Source organism: Dasypus novemcinctus, chromosome X, assembly GCF_030445035.2.
Source record: "Dasypus novemcinctus isolate mDasNov1 chromosome X, mDasNov1.1.hap2, whole genome shotgun sequence".
NCBI lineage: Eukaryota > Metazoa > Chordata > Mammalia > Cingulata > Dasypodidae > Dasypus > Dasypus novemcinctus.
In genome coordinates this window covers 32,885,747-32,910,475 of record NC_080704.1, presented here as the reverse complement: position 1 = coordinate 32,910,475, position 24,729 = coordinate 32,885,747, and the positions used below count along the sequence as shown (strand labels likewise).

At 36.0% G+C, this 24,729-nt stretch overlaps 2 protein-coding genes across 2 annotated transcripts in view; both read right to left on the bottom strand.

Annotated features, from left to right (window-relative positions):
• The window catches only part of IL1RAPL1 (interleukin 1 receptor accessory protein like 1), a 1,419,608-nt gene that overhangs the window by 906,591 nt on the left and 488,288 nt on the right, over positions 1-24,729 (bottom strand). The window lies entirely within an intron of this gene.
• On the bottom strand, positions 362-6,808 carry LOC131277239 (14-3-3 protein zeta/delta). The gene has a single exon (XM_058291790.2). It carries the CDS (start codon positions 3,094-3,096, stop codon positions 2,359-2,361), a length of 738 nt encoding a protein of 245 aa, XP_058147773.1. The 5' UTR covers positions 3,097-6,808; the 3' UTR covers positions 362-2,358.

Here is a 24,729-nt window from a genome sequence, read left to right as displayed (position 1 = left end):
AATAGTCTTGTACCTGTGAATGTTATTTTTATAATTGCTACAAATTTTATTAAATAATCACAACTACCCAATTTTTTGAGTATTGATAGCAGTATTTCTAAACTGTTCCTATAAAATAGCAAAATATTAGATCGACATATAACTAAACAAACATTTCACCAGATATACTGAAAGTAGTATTTGAAATAAAATCTTAAGTTTATGTAAAATACTGGAAAAGTCTAGATTCAATATGTTTAATGCACCTCATAAAACTATTTTTATAAAGAAATAGTATATTGTTTCTTTTTTTTTTTTTTTTTTTTTTTTTTTTTTTCAGTTTTTGGGATTTCAGTTGCTCACTCTTATCATTAAGACTCACTGCCTCCCATCATCAATATTTATTGAGCATTTACAGTGTACTAGGCACAATAGAACATACAGAAAACATTGTCCCTGCTCTTGAGGAGCTTACATTCTAAAAAAAAAAATACACCTCTTTTAAAATGGTATTTCTGTTTGGTGTTTTCTGCAAGATACTGAGGAAATAGTCTGTAGGGTGAACTTTGGGTATAACTTAGTCCCATCTTTATTTAGAGAATAGAGGAAGAGAAAGGATTTAAAGGCAGACAATGACAGACCATTCAAGATATTAGTAGGGTTTAAAGGGAGATAGGTAAACACAATCTCATCAACTAAGGAGAGGACTGCTGCAGTAAAGAGGATGAGGGAAATAGTTTGTGGGATGCAAGCAAAGGAAGTAGGGTAGTTTCTTAGACATTGAGTGGAGCCAGAAAGTTCATGCGGCCTTTTTCCAAGTACATGGCCACCGAGAAGGAATGGTTAGTGACAAGACAGAAGGTTAAAAAAAGGAAGGTAATCCTTTGCACCTGACAAATAGAATAAAGGATCAAAATCGAAGGCAGGCTATAAGAGTATCAAGAAATTCTTAAAAACCAAAAGTGGAAGCACAAAACTTACAGTTAATGCTACCCAACATTCATGATGGGCCAAGAACATTGTGGCTTGTGGCTTCCTAAGTTAGAAAATGCCATATACCAAAAATTTAAATGGAATGCATTACTTTTATCCAATTGAGAGCCCCCCCCCCCCCGCCCAACAGAAATGGATCTGGGGCGGGGGGGGTGGGTGGAGAAGGAGGGTGGGAAAGGAGAATGGGACATGGTTGGGAACAATAGTTAGATGAGTAGTATTTTTGTCGCTATGATAAACTTTGTATTTAAACTTGGTAAAAGCCCATTAGCTGCCAAAAGGGAATAAGGAATAAATTTCCAAAAATGTACAATTTCTTTTAGAGAAGTTTCAAAACCAAAAGACTAATTCACATGAAAAGCTGTAGAGAAAGTAGTTGAAAAGTCCATTCATAAAACTTTTATTCCACTTACATCAACTTAATACACGTATTCTTAACAATTATGCTTGGATTGTTCATGAAAATTTCATAAGACATTAAACAAAGCTAGCCATCATCAAGTTATTTCCCTGTTAACTATTTTTACAGCACATGCATGTTAGGCAAGTATCAAAAAAAAAAAAATCACAAAAGCAAAAAACCTAAAAAATGTTTAAATACATGGGTTTTTTTGTTTTACTGCTGTGCTTGATACACATGAAGTAATGGATATCAAGCAACTCATTTTTTACTGCATCGTTACTTGTACATTTGTTCTTAGGTTGCCTAAAACATTTAAATACAAATAAAATGAGTGTAGCAAAAATAATGAAAGCAACAGCAGGTAACTTTACAAATAATGGAATGTGAACCGTTTCTGCCCTTCTCCAGAGTAAATTGGGTTGCAACTTTGTCTAAAAGGAACACTTCTGCAGCTGTAGTCAAAGGTGTGCACACTGAGATTGTGTATTCCATAGATACACATGGTTTGACATGTAATATCCATGGGATATCTATTTCTACCACAGCCCTGAAAGTGCTACAAACCTTAAAAGTACCCACAATAACTACACTGTGACTGGAACCAATTATCCCTTTTACCCCCCACCAGGACAAACCAATATGTAGGCAGTTTTCTTTGCTTAGACATGGAAGCAGTTTTAACACTGGCCTTTGTGAAGCCACAATGTACCCAAAGTACTAAGCCAAACATTGATAACTTGTATAAAAATTCCACATCCCCATATTGGCCACCTCAAGATGAAAACAGATAATTCCCTAAATGTTAACTGGCTCTACTCCCCTAATATTAAACATAAAAACCACATGGGAAATACAGAAATTCCAATAGAAGTAACATAAACCTGTCATAAATCGTAAACAAAAAACTATTTGTGGGACAGCATGGATGACAAATGGTCTACTGTGTAAATTTTAGAATGAGGCAGACAAAGTTGGAAGGTCGGTTAATTTTCCCCTCCTTCTCCTGCTTCAGCTTCATCTCCTTGGGTATCTGATGTCCACAATGTCAAGTTGTCTCTCAGTAATTGCATTATTAGCGTGCTGTCTTTGTATGACTCTTCACTTAATGTATCAAGTTCAGCAATGGCTTCATCAAAAGCTGTCTTTGCAAGAGAGCAAGCTTTCTCCGGGGAGTTCAGAATCTCGTAATAGAACACAGAAAAGTTAAGGGCCAGACCCAATCTGATAGGATGCGTTGGTTGCATTTCCTTTTTGCTGATTTCAAATGCTTCTTGGTATGCTTGTTGTGACTGATCCACAATCCCTTTCTTGTCATCACCAGCAGCAACCTCAGCCAAGTAACGATAGTAGTCTCCTTTCATTTTCAAATAGAAGACTTTGCTCTCTGCTTGTGAGGCATTGGGGATCAAGAACTTTTCCAAGAGAGACAGTACATCATTGCAGATATCTCTTAGCTCGGTCTCAATTTTCTCTCTGTATTCTCGAGCCATCTGCTGTTTTTTCTCAGCACCTTCCGTCTTTTGCTCAATACTTGAGACGACCCTCCAAGATGACCTACGAGCTCCTACAACATTTTTATAAGCAACGGAGAGAAGATTCCTCTCCTCATTGGATAATTCAGCTCCTTGCTCAGTTACAGACTTCATGCAGGCTGCCATGTCATCATATCGCTCAGCCTGCTCGGCCAGTTTGGCCTTCTGTACCAGCTCATTTTTATCCATGACTGGATGTTCTGTGTCCGGAGTAGGTGGCCACGGACAGACGGGGCTCAGCAGTCTCTGGGCGGCGGCGGCGGCGAGGCTGAGACTCTGTCCTATATTGTTTCTTAATCAGCTGTCACTACGAATTTAGAAACCTAAGAAGCTGTAAGGGCAGGGGGGGTGCATGAATTCTGGGATGTCCTAGGCGGGGCTAGGAAGAAAAAAATGATATCATTAATATTGTTTCTATTTAAATCTTCTCAATGCAGGAAAAAACTATATTTATAAAGTGGCAGGATGCTTGCCTATTGTGTTGACTACTGAATCCCCCAAGTATCTTCAACACTTCCTGGAACATAATTGTTTGAATGAAGGAATAAAATACTAACTCATAATTTCTTAATGTATTAGGTAGACTTTCTGAAGACAGCCAATCCCATTTCAGGGTTTATTGGCAATGTGAAAGTAGATTCAGAAGAGGGTGGCAGTTTAAGTTAGAAAGGCAAAAAATATCCCAATGTAATTGGTGGGATTCCCTGAATGGAAATAAACAACATTCTGGCAATTTGAAGGGTCTATGAGTGGTGAAGATGCTTTCTTTACTTGCATGCAAATACCCTACAGGTGAAGAATCAGCCCTATAGTCCAAGGAATTAGAAGGTGTTATAGGGTCTCCAAAGCAATGTTTGGCTGAAAGGGAATGTGCAGCCAGATCCCGGGAACTTGATGAGAAATTTAGGAATCAGAAGGTGTTATATGGTCTCCAAAGCAATGTTTGGCCCAAAGAGAACATGCAGCCAGATCCCTGGAACTTGATGTAGAAATTTAGGCAAAAAAGGAAGACAAAGAAAATGTTTCTAAATTAGAGCCAGAGTATAAAACAGAATGTGGAACACACTAAAAGAAATAGCAGAACAGGGAACGCAGACGTGCAAGATTTCTTTGAGGAACACCAATAAGCCCTAGACTACAAATGAATTTCAGAATATCATACTGAACTTCTCTTCTTGCTTGATGAATAGGAGCTGTTGAGATAAAAATATTTCATTAGATTAAGAAAACATAAATTCTTTTCATTCCAGTTATGGCTATATATCAATTTTATAGATACGAAAGCACACACGCACACATTAAACAACCAAACTAGCCTTTCTGGAGAAGCTTAGGTTGTACTCATTTTTACCGTGTGAGCTATGGGCCATATAAAAATGGAAATTCATGCATCCACTCTACATACAGAAATTTTAACCTAGACCCTAACACATAAACACTAGGACCAAAGTTTCCATGCTGATATCAGGCTAAACTTCTATCACTGCTATGGTATTAGCTTTGCATTTTACATGGTGGCATTTGTAGAAACTGGCATGTCAACCAACATTCTCTGTCAGAGATCACCCACTTCTTGGTTGGCAATCAATATTTTGAGTATTCCCAAAAGAAAGTGCAGTGGGAGGAGGTAGGTGGAGTGAGGATAAATATTTCTTTGTTGCTTTATTTTTTACCTAGAAATGAAATATGTATTCTAAATGACTGCTTTAGGCCAAAATCTATTTTTAGATTTTCAAACCGAAATATAAATGTAAATGTCTGTGGATACACACACACACATATATAGTAAATTGAAGTTTTCTTTTACCCTTGAAAATCGGATCCATATAATTGTCTTTAATATGTACTGAAGGGGAAAACCACGGTTTTAGTTTTGTAAACTGCTAAAGAAAATACCACGAAATGGATAAGGTTAAGCAATGGGAATTTATTCTCTCCAAGTGTAAGGTGGGGACAAAGTACAAATCAAGGTAATGCTGTCTTCCTGATGACTGTGCCTTTTTTCTGGAGCTGACTGCAAGGGATTCCTGGCAAGGCTCATTGTGGGGAGTACTGGGCTCTTCCTTCTCTATTGGGGTCCTTTGAACTTCAGCTTCTTGCTTCCTAAGGTTTTTTGTCTCTATGTTTGCATTTCATTTGATTTATGAAAGACTTCCAAAATAGGATTACAACCCAACAGTATTGGGATGGGCCATACCTTCACTGAATTAACTTCAACAAAAGGTCTTAACTGCAGTGGATTCACACCCCAGGAATGGAATAAATGTAAGAACATGGTTTTGTAAGAAATGGAGATTAGTTTAGTAGTTTTCACAAAAGAAAATAGGAAGAAAATATCAATTAATGTAAACTGGCAGCCTACTGCCTCAGTCTCCAACTCCCGGGTTAAGCAGGAACAATGGAAACCAGCTTAAGCCAGTTGTATAGCCAGTAAAAATGATGACCAAGAAAGAGCTAAATCAATACCAATTCAGCACTAACTTTCATTCCTTATTTGGCAAAAGGAGCAGGTAAAAGCTAAAATGGCTGAAATGTGATGGGGGAAGTGGTTAATAAAAAACTGGAAAGCTTGCACAGAAAAGCCAGACTTCTTGGATAGGCTGTAACCTCTGAAGTATCCAATTTATGGAAAAACAGGAAAGCTTGCCTGCCAGGCTTAGAGGTATAAATTGTATCATATTTCTTTGTTCAGGGCACCAGCCATGTTTTCTGGTTCTGTGCCCCTTCTTGCAATATTGAGAATAAATTCTTTTCTCCACAATGGGGTGAGCTTTATTTTCTTCCAGAAGAAGATTTCTTTCCTACAATTTTCAAACAACCACAGCCAATCTCTTCTCTGAAAATATATTATACTGACTCAATATTAATAACATTTAAATTACATTTAAAATATATACAACAAGACTATGGAACTGAAATAATTTTCTCTTTACGTCCAATATCGCTTGTTTTCAGAATTATTGCTGTTATGTTGCTAAATTTTAAAAAGTCTTAACTTTTGAAACTGAAAAACTTCTAGTTTTTGGATATTTCTAAATCAATACTGCTGTTTTGTGCACAGATTGATTTTATTAAGTTTCTTTTTATTTTCTAGGATACAATTTAGTTTTGCTTTTGAAATGACAACTGAAGAACAACTATACAACTCTACCAACAAAAAGTGCTATAGTCTCTTATCCATCTTCAGAAGGCTAGTTTATAAATAAAATTTTAATTACATGAAATTATACAGTTCCTTCATTGGCAGAATTATATATAGCTTAGCTACCTACCTTCACAATATGACTCGTAATTGCAAGGAAAATGATTCACTCATAACTTTAATGTAGTACATTATCACACTCTGCATCTGTTCAGTTTAAAACAAGCATGCTCATCAGACCAGGTGTTATGATTTCCAAATTGATTACTAAAAGCTCTTTATAGTTTGGTATAGTGTTTTATAGTTTGTGAAGCATTTTCAGAATTATTGTTCAGAGGTTAATTTAGCATTAATTAAACAAGTGTTTACCTATCATATGTAAATAATATATTTAAATAATAAAAATATGGTATGGACAGTTATAATGAAAAGTATGGGGTGGCATTCTTCGAAAACTAAAATAAACTAATATGTATTACAAGGTAGCACCATAGTGAAATTGCATACTCACATTATAAGAACTCAAAGGATATAATCCCACTATAAAAATATGAAACATGGAGACAGTGGCCATGGGAGTTGCTGAGGGCAGGAAGAAGGAAAAGGGTTGTGATGCTGGGGCATTTTTGGGACTTGGAGTTGTCCTTGGTGATATTGCAGGGATGGATGCAGGACACTCTGTATCCTGCCATGGCCCACTGAGTGGACTGGAAGAGAATGTCGCCTGCAATATAGACTCTAGTCCATGCTGTGTGGTGATGCTCCAAACTGTACACACTTGGTGCGGTGAATGTGCCACCCAAATGAAGGAGGTTGCCACTGTGGGAGGAGTGGGGAGGGTGGGGAGTGGGGTATATGGGGACCTCTTATATTTTAAGTTAATTTAAAAAAAAAGAAAAAAATCTCAAACACACTGCAGTGAATGGTAAGTAAGGCTTTTCATTGCATCCAAAATTAAACTCATGCAATATTTGCCTTTTACACATAGTGTTTAAAAATGAAGACCAAAATCATTTAACAGTAATAGTTAATGTAAAAATATAAGCTTAATTAAGAATAATTAAAAATAGCACTGTGTAACATTTCTGAGGAACATTAAGGTTAAAAATACTTTTACATTTTAATAGTATCTTCTTTAACTTACTTTTAAAGATTCTTTTTATCTTCTTTAGCATAACTTTGATAACAACGTGGGGAGTTTACTAGAGAAGGTACAGATGGTTTTGGTCCCGCTTAATATTTGAGGTTTATGAAGTGGAGGAATCCTGGGAGATGGTAAGTTTCAGAAGTAAGCATGTATTTAAGGGGGTTAAGAAATTCATTTTTTTCATTTTTTTTAATTCACTTATCTATTATCTATTTACAAATTTAATTGTGTCAAGAAATATGCTAGATTTCTTTATTTTTTTATTTTTTTATTTTTTTTTAGAGTGAGAAGAGGAACTAGGACAGAACACCCAGGTGTCTTTACGGGGAGGGAAAAGAAGAGAGGAGCTAATAAAAGACACCAAAAGATAAATCCAGAGAGTTGACAGTGTGAGCTTCTGTTGAAGTCAAAGGAAGAGTCAGGATGGAGCCAGTTAGAAGGCAAGGCAGGTCTGAGGAAACAGAAAGAAAAACTGAAAGGAAGCACTCTGAAAGAGATGAGAGCAGGTGGGCTCCAGAGCCAAAGAAAAATGACTCAGTTTAGAAGGAAGAAAGCACAAGGGAAAGGGGGGGGGGGACAATGTTGAATTATCTAAGTCTGTAGAAGAAGTGGGAAAAAAATCACATCTAAAGACTTCTATTTTTTGTAAGGTCATTGGCATTGAGGGTGGGAATAGAGTGGGAGGCATGAGGAAAAACAGAGACGAAACATACCTGCAGTAGAGAATGGGGGACTGGGGTGGGAGGAGATGGCCAGGGAATCCAGAAGGCAGTGATTGCAATTTACAGGGACACCACCTCGATAATTGCGTGGTTTTTCTCTGCCATCGATTAGCTACCAGGGTAAAGATTGGGAAGGAAGAAAAATATACTTAACTCTGGTTTTATGAAAAGAAGTGCAAGTCGATGTAAGGGGGAAAACAGGGCAAGATTTTTGAGGATTCGTTTTGAAGTACTTCCTCAAATGGCAGAAGATGACATGAGAAGGGACCCTGAGCACATGTCAAAAGCTGGGCAAAATAAAGGCTAACACCAAGGGATCAGTACCTGACAGCAATGAGGAAGGGATGAGATGGTGGGAAATGCAAAGCAGGACAGACTATTGCATGCTGGTGGGAACTAAAGGATTGGGAGTAAACCGAACGAAAGGATGGTGAGTAAACCATTTGAGTGCCAAGAAGAGTAACAGGTATGTCCATTATCAGACAGCTTCCGAAGACACCATCAATTAATAACAACATTTTCACAAAGTCGAATATTTTAAAGTACTCACTACTTTATAAATAGTTGACTCAACTAAACTTCCCTTCTTTGTTAGCCAGGTTCATAGGTACAAAGAATGGACCATGTTTATTTCTTTTAGCAAGTTTTTTTAAAAAACCATTTTACTTCATATCAAGGAACCAACCCTCATTCAGAATTTTGTGAATTAAGGCTAAAAATTTTTTTATATTTTTTCCTTATTAAGAAATCATAGATTTAATTATATTTTAACATGTCCAAACTGTTCTTATAGTTTATTTCCAAATTTTCAAAGCCCCAAGCATATTCTGTTATAAAAAGTCTTTAAATAGCTTTAATATATTTACAGTGTTTATTTCCAAGTTTACCTAATTCTGTGCAAGGGCCAGTTTTTAAAAAATCGTCTATCTATACATGATGAAAATGACAGTTTCCATAGTAACTAAATGAAGATATTTGAATAATATTTATAGCATTTTCATCTTCACTTGCCTAATGAATGTAGAGTAATATTATACATGCTAGAATTCTTAAATGAGGTCCACCAAGACAAAATACTTTTTAAAAAACGTCTGATTTTGAACAAAAGTGTTATTCACGATTGCATTATATAATATATATTGTAAAACTAAATTGTTACAAAAAGAATTTTCCTTATAATGTTAGATTTAAAACTTTAAATAAATTAAGCCTTTTCAAAATATATTTATTTTAAGCAGGTACATTAGTAGCCTTAGCAGTCTGCATGATATTAAAAAATTTAGAAGGGGGAAGCAGACTTCGTCCAATGGACAGGGCGTCCGTCTACCACATGGGAGGTCCGTGGTTCAAACCCCGGGTCTCTTTGACCCGTGTGGAGCTGGCCCATGTGCAGTGCTGATGCGCGCAAGGAGTGCCCTGCCACGCAGGGGTGTCCCCCGCGTAGGGGAGCCCCATGTACAAGGAGTGCACTCGATAAGGAGAGCCGCCCAGCGCCAAAGAAAGTGCAGCCTGCCCAGGAATGGTGCCACACACACGGAGAGCTGACAGAACAAGATGATGCAACAAGAAGAAACACAGATTCCTGGTGCCACTGATAAGGATAGAAGCAGTTGCAGAAGAACACATAGCGAATGGACACAGAGAGCAGACAACTGGGGGTGGGAGGGGAGAGAAATTTAAAAAAAACTAGAATGATGGGTATCATTCACAGACATATTTGTTATACATACTCAAAGTAAGCACATTATCTATAAGCATGTTTATAAAAATTTACATACTGTGTGAAGTTGACAAAATTAAAAAGATGCCTTTGTAGCACAGGTTCAACTATTTCCAGCAAGCAAGATTATACACATGGAGTGGTAATTTGTTGCCAAAAAAACATTGGTTATAATTGTGCATACCTCCTGCCATCCAGATAATTGAACTTTTTATTGAAATCATTTATAAATGATCTAGAGTGGTTAACTATACACTGATGTTCTAATTTTAAAAGCAGTTCAATTTTATAGACAATCTAAATTCTGTTTCTGAATTTATTTAAACCTACCTTTGAAATATAGCTCTTCAACTGAAATGGATTCAATTTGACAAACATTTATTAAGTCTTTCCTGTGTAAAAGTCACTTGTGCTGAAGATAACGTGAATATACTCTCCATGCCATCAAATAGTTCACAATCTAGGAAACATCCATGATGTAACTTCTCAAAGGCATACAGGGCACCAGAAAAATAAGCACAACGCTGTGAAAGCATAAAGAAGGGTACAGAAAATTCTGACTTGAGGAATTGGGGCATCTACCCTGAGAAAAGATTGAATTTTATATAATGAGAAGGAAAAGAAGAAGGGGAAGGAGGAAACTCTAACAGTAGCATATGCTAAATATTTATGATACAGGATAAATGTATAACAAGGACAAAGTTACTTAAAAATGAATATTTCAAAATTTCTCCGATTCCTACTGATTTTTTACAGATAAGAATTCTTGCTTACAGGGTCAGCTTCTGAGCTTTCTTTGCTGTTAAAAAACAAAATAAGCAGTGAAGCAGGATGTGAGGCAGTAAGAACATTTAAAAAAAGAAAGAGGCGATATCTATTTGCAACTAAAGCACTGAGGGGGAGTGAATAGAAAAGGAAAGCAACCAGTGGAGTTTTCCAGAGAGGAGGGGAGAACTGGGGAAGAGAGAGAATGAGAGATTACCTTTCCAATACAGGATACTGGGAGACACTGTGGACAGGGATATTCATGTGTTAATGGTGAATTATAAAAAGTTCCCTCTCCACATTTGGAATTTCACAGAGAGAGAAAAAAGAATTTTGAAATAGTTTTATTTATCCTTTGATACAAAACTGTTCCCTTGGGCCACACAAATACAGTAGATTACTTGGGTTACTCAAGGTTGGAAGTGCTGGAAAGGGGAATGACAGAGAAATGCTGAAAATGTGTATGTTGCTCACACTGTGAAGATCTTTGAATGCCACTTGAAGGAGCTTACATTCTATTGGCAGTAGGGAATCATGAAAAATACGCGAGCATTAGAATCACATGACCAGATACGTGTTTTAGAAAGAGAATTCAAGAAGCAATGTGTAGGATGTTAGTCAAGTAAGGAAGAAAGCCTGTGATAAGGGAGGCCAGGGAGGGATACATAAGAAATAAAAGGTGGGAGAGATTCCATTCCATTTTGGGAATATAAGTAACTGGTTATAGAAACAAGTATGACATGTAAAATGTTATTAATAGGGGACAGGGGAAGGGGTTAGGTATATGGGAATCCCTATATTTTCTATGTGACTTTTCTGTAACCTAAGGTTTCTTTGAAAAGAAAATAAAAAAATAAAAATAATAGGACATTGTCAGAACATACAGAAGAAATTGTGACTGTTCATAAAAGATTAAAAAAATCTTAAGGATGATGAAAGACACAATGCGAAATATTTTTTATTTATTATTTACCTTTGTATTTTATTTGTTATTTATTATTTTCTTATTTATATTTGTTTATTTTGGGGCTTTCTTTTGGGGGATGTTTTGGATTACAGAAGGGTCATAACTGTGGTAGGGGAGGATCACTGGTGTGGGGTGTCAGTGATGGGCAGATGTATGGGGAGGGGTGTACCTGGGGCATGCCTCTATGGCATATGAATATGTGCAAGTGGTCATGGGGTGTTGTCTCATTGTATAGAGAACCACACAATAACCAAAAAAATATAGAATTCCCATCCAAGGAAGTCCTGCTACATTCTATAATATAGCAGCAGGAATCCCTAGAGTATATGGGTAGTGCCTAGCGAAAGAGGACAGACCATTACACCAGTCTCTGATATTCATGGCTATACTTATGAACCTTAATATTGATATTGTGAAATTGAAACTTGGCCTAGTATTATACATTGCCTAAGAGTTACCTCCTGAAAGCCTCCATGTTGCTCAAATGTGGACTCTTTCTCAGCCAAACTCAGCATATAAACGCAATACCTTCCCCCCAAGCATGGGACATGGCTCCAGAGGATGAGCCTCACTGGCATTGAGGTACTGTTACCAAGAGCCAACTAGCGATATATTTGGAAAAAGACCTTGACCAAAAGGGGGAATTATTAAATACAAATTAGTGTTTATGGTGAAGAGATTTCAAAGTGAGTCAGGAGGTCATTCCTCCTGACATGCATACGCTTATGCATGTCTCAGCAGGATCCCATCGACTGCCACAGAAAACAGTACCTCAAACAGTGGTGCTACTGAGGACTCTGAAGATATCAAGACACTACAGGCAGGGCAGACAATCTCAAGAATTCGACACCCTATCAGTGGATCTTACTTTGAATATTTCCACCCCAATACAACAGAGTTAGACTCATTTATAATTTCCCTACCCATGGCTCCTCTACCCCTTTTATTTGAACCCATAATTAGCACTAAGTTCATTAAATATATGTCTGAAACACTTAAATCTTTGGTCTATTCATGTGCCAGTTGAGCCCTGAATCTCAGCAGAGTTGCAACACCTACTCTCAAGGTCATTGGACTTGCCCAGAAAACTAACAAAACAATGCTGATGCACAATGCCCATCCCAAAAAAACAGAAAGCAAGACAGTTCCATCTACCTTTCCAAAGGAATCTAAGTTTCTTCTCAAGATAAAACAGAATGGCCATCACCATCCCCAAATGCTTAAGATTGAGCAATGAACAAACCTAAGGGGTAAATGGAATTATGGCCTAAAGTAGACTTATTATTATTCTAGTAATGGAAGAATTTGTAACATTGATATAAAGGCAGTGGCCACTAGATGTTCTGAGTGGAGATAAAGGGAAGAATAGGTGAAATATGGGGCATTTTTCGGACACTGGAATAGTTCTGCATGACATTCCAATATTGGACACCGGCCATTATGCATTTTATCAAAACCTTTAAAATTCTTCAGTGCAAAGGGTAAACTATAATGTAAATTATAGACCATGGTTAGTAGCAATGCTTCAATACATGTTCATCAATTGTAACAAATGTACCACACTAATGAAAGATAATGTTAATGGGGGAAAGCGTGGGAGTGGGAGGAGGTAGGGCATATGGGAATTCCCTATATTTTTTATGTAACATTTATAAAATCTAAAGCTTTAAAAATTTTTTTTTAAATGTGAAAAAAAAAGAGAAGCTGGTATGATTTGGTTAATAAAGCATAGAGGAAAATAAAAATTATTTCAGTCACTCTGAGTTAAATCTGAATAACTAAAACTTACAAAATTATCTTGGAATGTTATTACCATAAAACTATGAATAAAATACTCTGGAAACTGAATATTTGTCAACTAGAGCTTAACCACATTTAATTTCTTATCATAAAGGCAATCCAAAAATACAATCGTATTATTTTATATTTTCAGCCCTTGCCAGTATTAAAAAGGAATGAAATTTTAGCTTTTAAAACTATAATTAAACAGTTTGCTCCTATTCCTGTTCTGACCAATCTACTCATCATTTCCAGTCATTGAAAATCTCCCGACTGTGTTGTTTAAAAATGAATAAGCAAAAAATTAAAAAGAAACAGTGAAGCTCTTAAAGAGTTTTATACTTCAGAAGCATAGGAAGGGAACAAACAATGGGACAAAGGAATTTATGAACAGTTGAAGTAAATTAAGTACATTAAAGTGGACACCTCAATAAGTAGAGTTAATCCCGTTGACTTTCTCACACATATACAGAATACCTTTCAAGGTCTAGCTAGCATGATTCTGTCATGTTCTACCTGATATGCCAGTGAGATAGTCACATGGCTTTGAAAAAATACACCAATAACATGAGGACATATGAGGCTTTCCAATGATTTACCATTAGTATAAGAGTTTTAACCAAAATCATACTCCTACACTTAACTGATCTGCTAACTGTGGACATGAAAGTTTTGATCAGGAAGAGAGAAGTGGATAGGGTTTGGTACATAGAGTGCTTTGTGAGGTAGAATGGGCCTGGAGCAAATGGGATGATACAGTTTGTGGAATTGTGGGCTTAAAATATAAGGACCAACCCCGAGTTAGGAAATTACTTATTTTGAATTGTTAAGTGTATTAAAAATCTGTATGTATATGAGTTCTTAGTTGAATGTGGCTTTATATCTCAAAACATTACAGCTATAATAAAATGTAGAAAGGTTTTTAACTACAGAAATTGGCAATTGCTTATACGTTTGCAACCCCCTATCAAGTCTATAATTACATTACTTCATCTGCTTCTCCCTTCTACAATTTAAACTACTAGAATTTAGTTTGAATGTGTAATTCCCTATGGGAAGTTGAAGTATTGTAGTGTTTTTGCTTTTGAGATAAAACAACAACATCATAAACTGACATTTAGTAAACCATTCCTAGATTTCCACAAAGCAAGGAAAGTTGCAACCAACAAAGCCGTTTGGAACTCATGGGTAGAAGCTGATTAAAATTAGAAATCAACTAAATCCCTTTGGTATGCTCTGTTAAGTCTTTTTTTAAGACCCTGGATGCTATCAGCGACCATAACTGTTCCCATAACCCTCCCAAATCTACGAGTACATAAAGATTTGAATTAGAAATTTCATGGTACAATAATTAGTGTCTTTCAATTTCCATAGCTATTCTGATTAAAGATGTCAGTTCAATGCTAAAAATTTTGCCCAATTATGCAAAGTCTTTTCAGTATCATTCATTCAATTGGCCTGGCAAGTTTCTTTATGGTTGATCTTACAGTTAAAATCCCAGAAGTTCAAGTTCAAAAGCTTTGTCTTTCCCCCGAAAATGTTTGTTCAGCAAACTTCAGGTAATACTCTACTATTTTCTCTAAGAATTTTCTGCTTTTCACATTAAGCTCTGTGAAAACTGTGTTTTTGGAAATGAGTGAATCAGGTTGCCAATTACAGAAATGATGGTTTATGTTATTCTGAAACTGTTTTGTCCCATTTTATTTATTCTACTTGTCTTCATATAGTGAATCCACTGCAAACAACTTTTGGGTGTTTAGTTGGTTGAAAGGAGGTTGTATATGTACAGAAATTCTTGTTGACTCTGTGGTCAAATTCTAATAGGTGTTCTAGTTTTTCAAAATATAGTACACTATGAGAGTAACCTGGACATAAGCTATCTTCCAAGGAAAAAAGTACAAATCATAAAGCAACCATAAATAAAAAGAAGTCAACTTACTCCCCATTAACATAAAAATAATGTAACCTTCCATGGCTGGGTTTGCACAGTGAACATTCTCAGGAAGACATCTTTTCCATAAGGAAAACCTCTGACCTGTCTCCCTGATCTTCAAACAGATCCTTAGTATGAAAATTGATGTAAATATTTCAGTTATCAAAACAAATCACAATCAGAATTACTCAAACTCCACAGGACTCTAACTCAGGACTAGCCACAGGTACTATTTCAGGCCATAAAAGAGTAGGGCAAATCAAAAGAATAAAGAAGCCATCGAGTGTCTTTTTGACAGGGACACAAACTACGAGTCAAAGAGAATCAAGTTCTGCCTAGAGAGTGGAACAGCTGTGGGAGACATATGGAGCTGCTGTGGAAGAGAAGCTGCCTGGTTTGTGGAGTGAGACCCTAATCAAAGTGATTGATGCCGGATAAGATGCAGAAATTCAGCAAATTCTCTTCTGAGGAGAATCACTCTGCAAATAAGTACAAAATGCTTGCCTGAAAAGGACAGGCTGGAATATCTATAATGCCCCTGGAATAAATGTGAATTTTTCCTGAGTGTTACATTAGCCAAGAATCACATTTTTCTACTATTAAATATAATATACAAAGAGAAAAAAGAATTGTTAAGGTTGCCATAATCAGGTATTTATGTACTGCAAATCATGATATTTTTATCCAAATAAGAAATGTAATTAGCAATGTGACATTTTACCTAGGAATGCGTGTACAAGTTTTTTCTTTCCTATTTTCATCATTTTTCATGGGCAGCCATATTATTGAAGAAAATAAGCATAACTTCTAAAAACTGGTCATCCATCTATCTATCTATCTATCTATCTATCTATCTACACACATAGAGTGAAATAAATTATCAAAGCTAACCAGAGAATAGAGTTCTGAGAATTATCAGAGAACACCAAATTTTGATTCACTCTATTTATTTTAAATCTTTATTAGACTTCTATGTCTCCTTCCAGAAGCGGCTCTGCTGACACTCGCCAAATCTCTACATGAATCTAAGCCATCCTGAATGCTACAGCCAGCCAGGACTTGCTTAATAAATATAAATCAGTCATAACATTTGGCTAAACAAACACGATCTTCCTCAAACTCTCACAGTTCATTCCCAAGACTCTGGATTAGCCACTTCATTAGATTATACAGTTACCCTTGCAGTCCATTAGTATTGATTATCAAAGACCAAAAAAAAAAATATGAGCCCAGGAGTCTTGAATAAACAGCATTAGGTAAAATATAAACTATAAATCAAAAGACAATTGGATAAATGTATTATGTGAATATCATGATGAGATCATCATTTTTATTGCAATCATTGAATCCTGGACAAATCTCAGTAATGTACCATCAATTTATTTAGACATAATGACCAAGAAATAAAATAAGAATCCTTTGGCATTTTAATGGACATAATGTGTACATAGAATCCAGGGTAGAAATTACCCACTGGGTGTAATTTCCTGAAGTTCCATTCACATTTCTCTGTGCTTCAAAATGAACAAGTACAAAAATGAAGACAAGGGAACTTATTTAGTGGAAGTAATGTATAGTCAGTCTATTAACGGGTGATATGAAAGGTAAGTCTTCTTTTAATAATAAAAGTGCCCAGCACTACTCAAAGAAATTTAAAATAAAATCTTAATAATACTAGAGACATAAACTAAATAAACATTAGTATTTTATTGATATGAAGTTCTGTGATAAATGGAAGCGATATAAGAATGCACGTAACACAAAAATTCCTATTATTTATATTGTATATATATTAGTGAAAAGCAGTCTCACTTTATATGATTCTATGATTCAAGGCCAATTGTAATTAGACCCAAATTTCCTACTAGTTACCTTTAGCAATGAACTTGAAAAATACATAAGATTTATCATTCCTATTGGAGCTTGATCTAGAATTCCATTTCTAATGAAACTGTGCCAATATTGAAGCATCAGTTTCTACAGACCCAAATACAGTATGAAATACAGTATGAATCACTAAAAAACTATAATTTACAGTGAGAATAGCAAATAGTTTATCAAAAGAATATCTTCTAGGGAAAAAAAGTTTAGGCCAAATGGTAATACAAAGCAATAAAAGATTCCTTGAGAGAACATTTATTCATGTGAACTAAATTAACTCGTTGAAATACCTCAATTACTTAAAAGAGTTTATTCTAATTTGCCCAAGTTAAATCATTTTATGTTTAGATCAAGCCTAAGATGGACATGGGGAACTCTAAACATGCATCTAAATTAGAATACCTACTTCTAGTATGTTATAAAGTCAATCTAATAGCATAAGGATTGATAAGCCATGAATTGTATTTATACAAAAAAAAATGATCTTGACATTTTAGGAATATGTCCTGTCTGTTTTGATATTTTTATCATTTTAATCACATAGATAACTAAAAAATATCATCCTCTTACAAATTTTAGTTGCTTTGAGAAAAGGATAATAAAAATATGCAAATTGAATTTCGCTGCTCAAAGTAGAAAAGGGTCTATCTCTTAAGAATTGTCTAGGCCAGGTTTACTTCTTATAAGAATGAAATGACTGTATAGCACAGTCAACAGTATGTTGTGAGAGAATATCATTATCACTTGTATACCATCAAATGTATTTTTCAAATTCTATTGATAATGCATTTGACAAAGACAAGTGAAACAAGAATTAAGAACAGACCGAAATATTCATTTGTTTGTTTTTTTAACTTTTTTTATTGAAATATATCACTTGTAAGCTTGTATTCCATGCATGAGAATTAGAACCACTGTCTTTGATAGATAAGACATATTCTGCAAGTTACTGGATTCTATAGGCTTATTATATAGGCCCTGATATGGACTAGGGTTAGATTCTAGAAATAAAACAAGCAAGATATCACTACTGTAATAAAATAATTTCAAAAACTGTACTAAACAGAATGTTCAGTAAGGAAAATAATAGCTATTAATGAGATCTATTTTAAAAAAACATAAAATGGAAATTTCATGCCATTTCTCAAATGCCACATTAGTTAAAGTAATTCACAGCTTTCCCTCCTATAACACTAAATATTTATATTTAGGTAGTTTGAAAACTGTTTCCAAAGACTAGATATTGTACATATATATATATATATATATATATATATAAACCATGCTACATACTATTCACGGTTTGTCTATCCATGAGTTATACCTATTAAAATTTAAACCATATTCGTTCATTTATCATTTAAGTATTTACTGATGAACTATCATGTGCCATGTACCACATTATGCTTTAGCAATAAGACAAAGAAAAGATACATTCCTACTCTCACGAGGCTTATATTCCAATGGGGGAGGGAGATAAAGAAAATGAAAAATAGCTATGTTAGGTAGTGACAGGCACACAAGTAAAGTATGATAAGACAGGTAAGAAGCGAGGGGTGAGCATGAGGATGTCTGGCTCTGGATAATCAGAAAAGCCTCTCTGATAAGGTGATAAAGGACCAGAGACCTTGAAGGGAGTGAGGATGGTATTGGGGAGAAGAGCATTTCAGAGAGAAGAGCAGGTTGAAAAGTATCCAGGAGAAAAGTGATGGTGGATCTAAACACAGCAAGGTGGATGATGGGGTATCATGGAAGGACGGAGAACTAAGGACTCTGCGGTACTCTATGCCATGACAGGGAATTTGAATCTTGATATGAGCGAGATGGGGAGAGACATTATCTGATTTAACTTTTAAAAGAATCACTGTAACTGCTTGTGGAACATAAAATGTAGTTAGGCAAGACTGGACTTGGGCTACTTAAGAAGTACAGCTAACAGTCGAAGAAAGATAAGGTGGTACCTGGATGAGAAAGTTAACAACACAGGTGTGTAAAGTAATCAGATTCTGGACATATTTTGGAGGTAATGCTGACAGGATCTGTTGATGCTTTGGATTTGGATGTGAGTTATGACAGGAAGAGAAGGGTCCAGAATAATCTCAAATTCTTTGCTCTATAAAACTGAGGCTATGGAACACCCTTCACAGACACGGGGAAGATGATTGGAGAAGGAGGTTTGGCCAAGAGAAGTAAGCAATTACTTTTCGGCAGAGCAGAAAGATAAATGTCTTTGATTTGGTATGACACAACAAAAACACAGAATGGAAGTCCCATGAAGAGTTTATAAAGTTACTAGAATCCCATTCAAAATGGCACCCATCTTTTCTTCCCCTGGATGTGGAGGGAATGGTGCCAGTGTCTACAGATTCTGCTTTTACTCCTTTACAGATATGGAATATCAATATCTTTTTATACATACGTAGTAAGAAATCTGAGCAAGGAAACAATGTTTTCCACTGCGCTCCACTACAAAAAGAAACCTGATAAAATGAACTCTTGGGTACATGTCACTTAATCACAACTCTATTTGAAACACCCAAAAAGGTGGGTGTTTGGAGACATTCGGAATGAAGCCTTCTTTTTGATATTGCCAAAGTGTTGGCAGAAAGTCTGACATCCAAATCTTTCATATGTATTTCAATGATAACAGCTTTATGAATGCAGTGCTTCCTGATTACAACAAGGTGACAAAATATTAGAAAACTTTAAGATTTTAATGTTGGAAAACACCAAAAAGATCCTGTGGCAGTTTGAAACTATTTTATGAATCTCAAAAACAGAAAGATTATGCTTTTAAACTAATCTATCCCTATGAATGTGATAACATTTGATTACATTAAATTGGGTTGAGGGTCCTTTGATTAGGTTACTTGATAAGATCGCTTTAGGGTTTCATTGGACTATGTCAGTTTGGTGAGGATCGGGTTAAATCTCTGCCCTCTTGCTGAGTCTGATAAAAAAACAGAGAAATACAGGAAAAGAGAGCTCTGCCATTTTTGATCCTCCCATGTGAGAGAAAGGAGAGGCTCAAAGAGCAGAGGGCCTGGGGAAAGATAAGCCATGTGCGCACTACCTTGCTGCTGAAATCAGGCAAAAGGAGAAGCCTAGCCTGAGAGATGAGGCCTGTCAAGAGATAAGATTTATGCTTGCTTGCCCACAGCTGAGTTCCAGGAGACTGTACAACCTGGAGGGGAAGGCAGAGACCAGGGAGAGATCACCTGCCATCTTGCTTCAACACTTGGCTGGTAACTTGGGTAAGAAAGCACCTATTTTGATGCCTTGAGTTAAACTTTTCACGGCCTTGGAACTGTAAGCTTTTACCGCAAGTAAATGTGCTTTAAAAAGCCAACCCATTTCTGGTACTTTGCTTTGGCAGCATTTTGGCAAATTAAAATAGAGAGCAAGATCAACATAACACAAAAGGAGGATAAATGCTTTGAAATCTATAGACAAAGGTTCTGGGATATACACTGGTCTGCATAAACACTCCTAAGTTCAGGGACCTCACCACTTTGTAGGTAATTTTTCTTTTACTAAAACAATGTAACTTGTTAGATCCACAAGCTTTATATTCAATTTTGAATTAAGCTGCCAGACTTCCGTAGCCACAGAAATATAAAACAACAACAACAAGAACAACAAGGGAATAATGGTAAGAAAATAAATAGTAAGAGTGTAATAAAAATGATCATGATTAGAGAAATCTATCATTTGTAAATGTGCCTAAAATAATTGAGATGGCTTAACCAAATAAACTGATCTGTAATCTTCCTCAGAGAAGGAAGACCTTCTGAAATTTCTTATCACCTTCAGAATTCCATATGCAAATCATGGCATATAAATATATGGCAAAGGCTGTATATATATGATAACAAAAGTCATATATTTTAACATTATTCAGATTCAATGATCACACTAGTTGGGAAAAACATTTACTCTTACGATGCACCAAAAATCAAAACCACTTGGTATCTCCTCTTTGGTAATTACATTATGATTTATGACGTTGACTTTTTAATACTTTTCATAAGAGCATCAATAGTAGTCATAAGAGAAAATGTTCACATTAATACATCAGAAAAATAATTTTTCAAGCATTATTGGCTCTTATTAGAAAAAATTACATCATTTGCAAAACATGATCTACTATATAGCATCAAGAACAGCACTTTGACCACAATAAGAAATCAATTGTTGTGAGATTAGAAACAAGGGGAATCAAAGGAGCACCGTTTTGGGGTAACTTTAATAAAAAATTAATTGAAGTATATCACTCATATATAAACATACACAAACAATAAGTGTATAATAATAGTAGAAAACATACAAAATAAACATATATAACATCATACAGGACTCTCATAACTCACCCTACCACCAATAACTTCAATTTTTCTTAAACATTTTTAACTAATGATAAAAGAGCATTGTCAAAATATGACTACTAACCAAAGTATTTTCCCCCAACCAACCCTATTATTATCTTTATGTAATTTATATATGAATATACATAAACAAGTGTATACTAAAAGTTGTGAACTTACAAAGCAAACATGCATAACATCATACAGGGGTCCCATACATCAGCCATCCACCAACACCTTGCATTCTCATGAGACGTTTGTTACAAATTATGAAAGGATATTGTCAAAATCTAACTACTAATCAGTCCTTATCTTACATTTGGTGTGTTTTCACCCCAAAATCACCCTATTATTATTTTTAAATATATTTTTTATGACAGAAATTGTAAACTTATAAAATAATCATGCACATGTGCAGAATTCCCAAACAACCCCTCTATCAACACATCAAACTGTGGTGGAACATTTGCTACAGATAAGATAATATCATCTGATGGTTACCATGGCGTACATTTAGCTTACATTTTCCATACTGTCTCATTATCAACACAGTGCATCTTTCGCATAGATGCAAGAATATTATATTATTACTGCTAACCACAGTCCATAGGTCACTCCAGCTTTATTTTCCCCATGCTTCTCCACATTCCTAACACCCTGCAGTAGTGATGTACATTTGCTCTAAGTCACCAAGGACACTCTTGCATCTATATCATCAGTCACAATTCTCATTCACCACTTGGTTTACTGTGCTATTTAGTTCCTAGATTATTCTCTAGCATCCTGTCAATTGGCATTTACATACCTACACTGCCATTTTCAGCGACAACCCCATTTATAAAATAGCTGTGACTCACTATATGTTACCATCCACTCTATACATTTCCATATGTTAACAGTAAAGCTAATTAAAACATCTACATACATTAAACATCAGTAGTCAATCTCAATCCTCCTCTTATCTCCTTTAAGAATCCAATACCTAATACCAGGTCTTAAAGATATTTTCCTACAATTTCTTCTAGAGCTTTTATAGTTCTTGCTTTTATTGTTAAGTTTTTGATCCATTTTGACTTAATTTTTTGATAAGGTGTGAGATAGCATCCTCTTTCCTTCTTTCATCTATGGATGTCCAATTCTTTCATCATCTTTTGTTGAATGGATTGTTCTGCTTGAGCTGTGTGGGCTTGATAGGGTAGTCAAAAATCAGTTGACCATACATACATATGAGGGTCTGTTTCTGAACCATCCATTTGGTTCTATTCCTGAGGCAGCTTGTGCCTCCAGTGGACGCTGGGCACCGGCCTCCGTGGCATGGAGTGCTCTACTTATGAGTCTTCTCTGCAGATGGGCAGTCTCCTCCTTTAAGGATGTTAGAGGATGCCCTTCTGGCTTCCTGAGGCCCCCAAACAGGTGCTTCAGCTAGCTCCAGAGAACTCTGGGTATTTAACAACTGCCCTGTAGCAGGAGCTGTTCCTAGGAACTCCTTATTCCACCACCATCTTGCTGCTTCTTTCCTGGGGTAACTTTTTCATTGAAAAACATGAAATGAATATTTCTAATAGGAACCTATGAGTTTACCTTCCCATAATTCTTACTAAAAGGGAAAGTCATCTACTATAGAATGCACATGCTCACCCACAATCCTATGATATCATTTTCAATGAAGAAGGAAGCATTACTATTTTATATTATTGACATAGAAATAATGGTATTGTTATATGCCAGAGTAAAAGCTTCCGAAGAACATGTATAAGGATATGTGCAAACACAGTCAGGTAACTTTTAATTGCTAAATGAAAAATTTTACCATTTCTTTCCTTGATGTAATTTTTTTTATCCTCCCCTTCACAGCTTTTTGCATGCTGTCAGCTCTCTGTGTCCATTTGCTGTACATTTTTCTGTGTCTGTATTTATTTATTTTGTATTTCCCCTCCCCCTGCGGCATGCTTGCTGTCTGCACTCTGTGTCCATTCGATGCAGGCTCTTCTGTATTCTTGCTTGTCTCCCTTCTTTTTGTTGCGTTACCTTGCTGAGTCGGCTCTCTGCAGCATCTATGGGCTGGTGTTGATCCATGGTGGACAGGCCAGTCTGCCCTCATAAGGAGGCCCCGGTACACAAACCGAGGGTCTCCCATATGGTAGACGGGAGCTCATTTGATTGAGCCACAGTCACTTCCCTCCTTGACGTAATTTTTAAAAAATTTCTGCAGCTGAATTCTGAGAGCTTTCTAGTTCCATAAATTCCAAATGTGCATGTGGAATGAAGGCTCACTTTTTCAATTTTCTTAAGCTTACAGAAACTAATAGGGCATCCATGTTTCCTTCCTCTATACTTGGATTGATTTGTAGAATTCACAGAGCCATTTTCTCGAAAAATAAGGCATCCATACACAATTGCCAGAACACCTTCTCTGAACAACGAGAAAAAGGATATAATCAACAAAGCCTGTGATTTCTAATCATGTTAAGGTTCACAGGATTATTATTATGCAGATAACAAAAGTGACATGGACAACTTCCTAAAAAATAATGGCAATATTAACAGCGAACATTTTCCAGGAATAGCACTGCCATATGAGGTAAGTAAAATTATTATTTCTGCTTCACTGACAAGAAATCTGAAACCAACAAATATTAAAGTAGTGAAGCCAAGACTCAAATTTAGAAATTCTGACTCCCCATACAGCATAGTGACTATCAACTCAGGGTCTGTAACCCAGGTCCCTCAAGTTACGCAGCTGTTCTCCGCACCAGTTTCTTAGTGGCAAAAGGGAATCATAATAGCACCAGTTCATAGATTGTGAGAAGTGAATCAGTTACTCATAACCCCAGCCTAACCGCAGAGAAGACAGGCCGCCCAAAACTGGGAGACATTATATAAAATACCCAACCAATACTCTTCAAAGGTTTCCTGACCATGAAAGACAATGAAAGACTGAGCATTTATCATAGATCAAGGAAGGAGGGAGACATGAAGCCTAAATGCAATGTGTTATACTGGACTGGAACCTGGAGCACAAAAAGAAAGTTAGTGATGAACTGGTGAAATCCAAGTTTCACCAGACAGAATAGTAACAGTCACATAATAAATATGAAATGAATATTAGCTAGTAGTAGTAGCAGTAATACTACTATGTGCTACACACTGCACTCATCGCACCAAATACAGTATATACGGGACAGTAAGGGAGACAAGTAACAATTAGTTACAAAAAGCTCCCACAGAAAAGGCTGGACACCTTACTATCCTGCTACTGCAGGACTGGAGGTCAAATAAGGGTAGAAAATTACGGGGCTTGGGCTTCCCATCTTCACTGCCCTGCTGCACCACAAACGTCATACACTAATTGACCAGATGAGCAGCCATACTCTCTTTGCCAGTCATTTCAACTTTTAGGGA

What these genes read in the sequence shown, in the direction of transcription:
- LOC131277239 (XM_058291790.2), bottom strand. Translation starts at nt 3,096, where the DNA reads ATGGATAAAAATGAGCTGGTACAGAAGGCCAAACTGGCCGAGCAGGCT.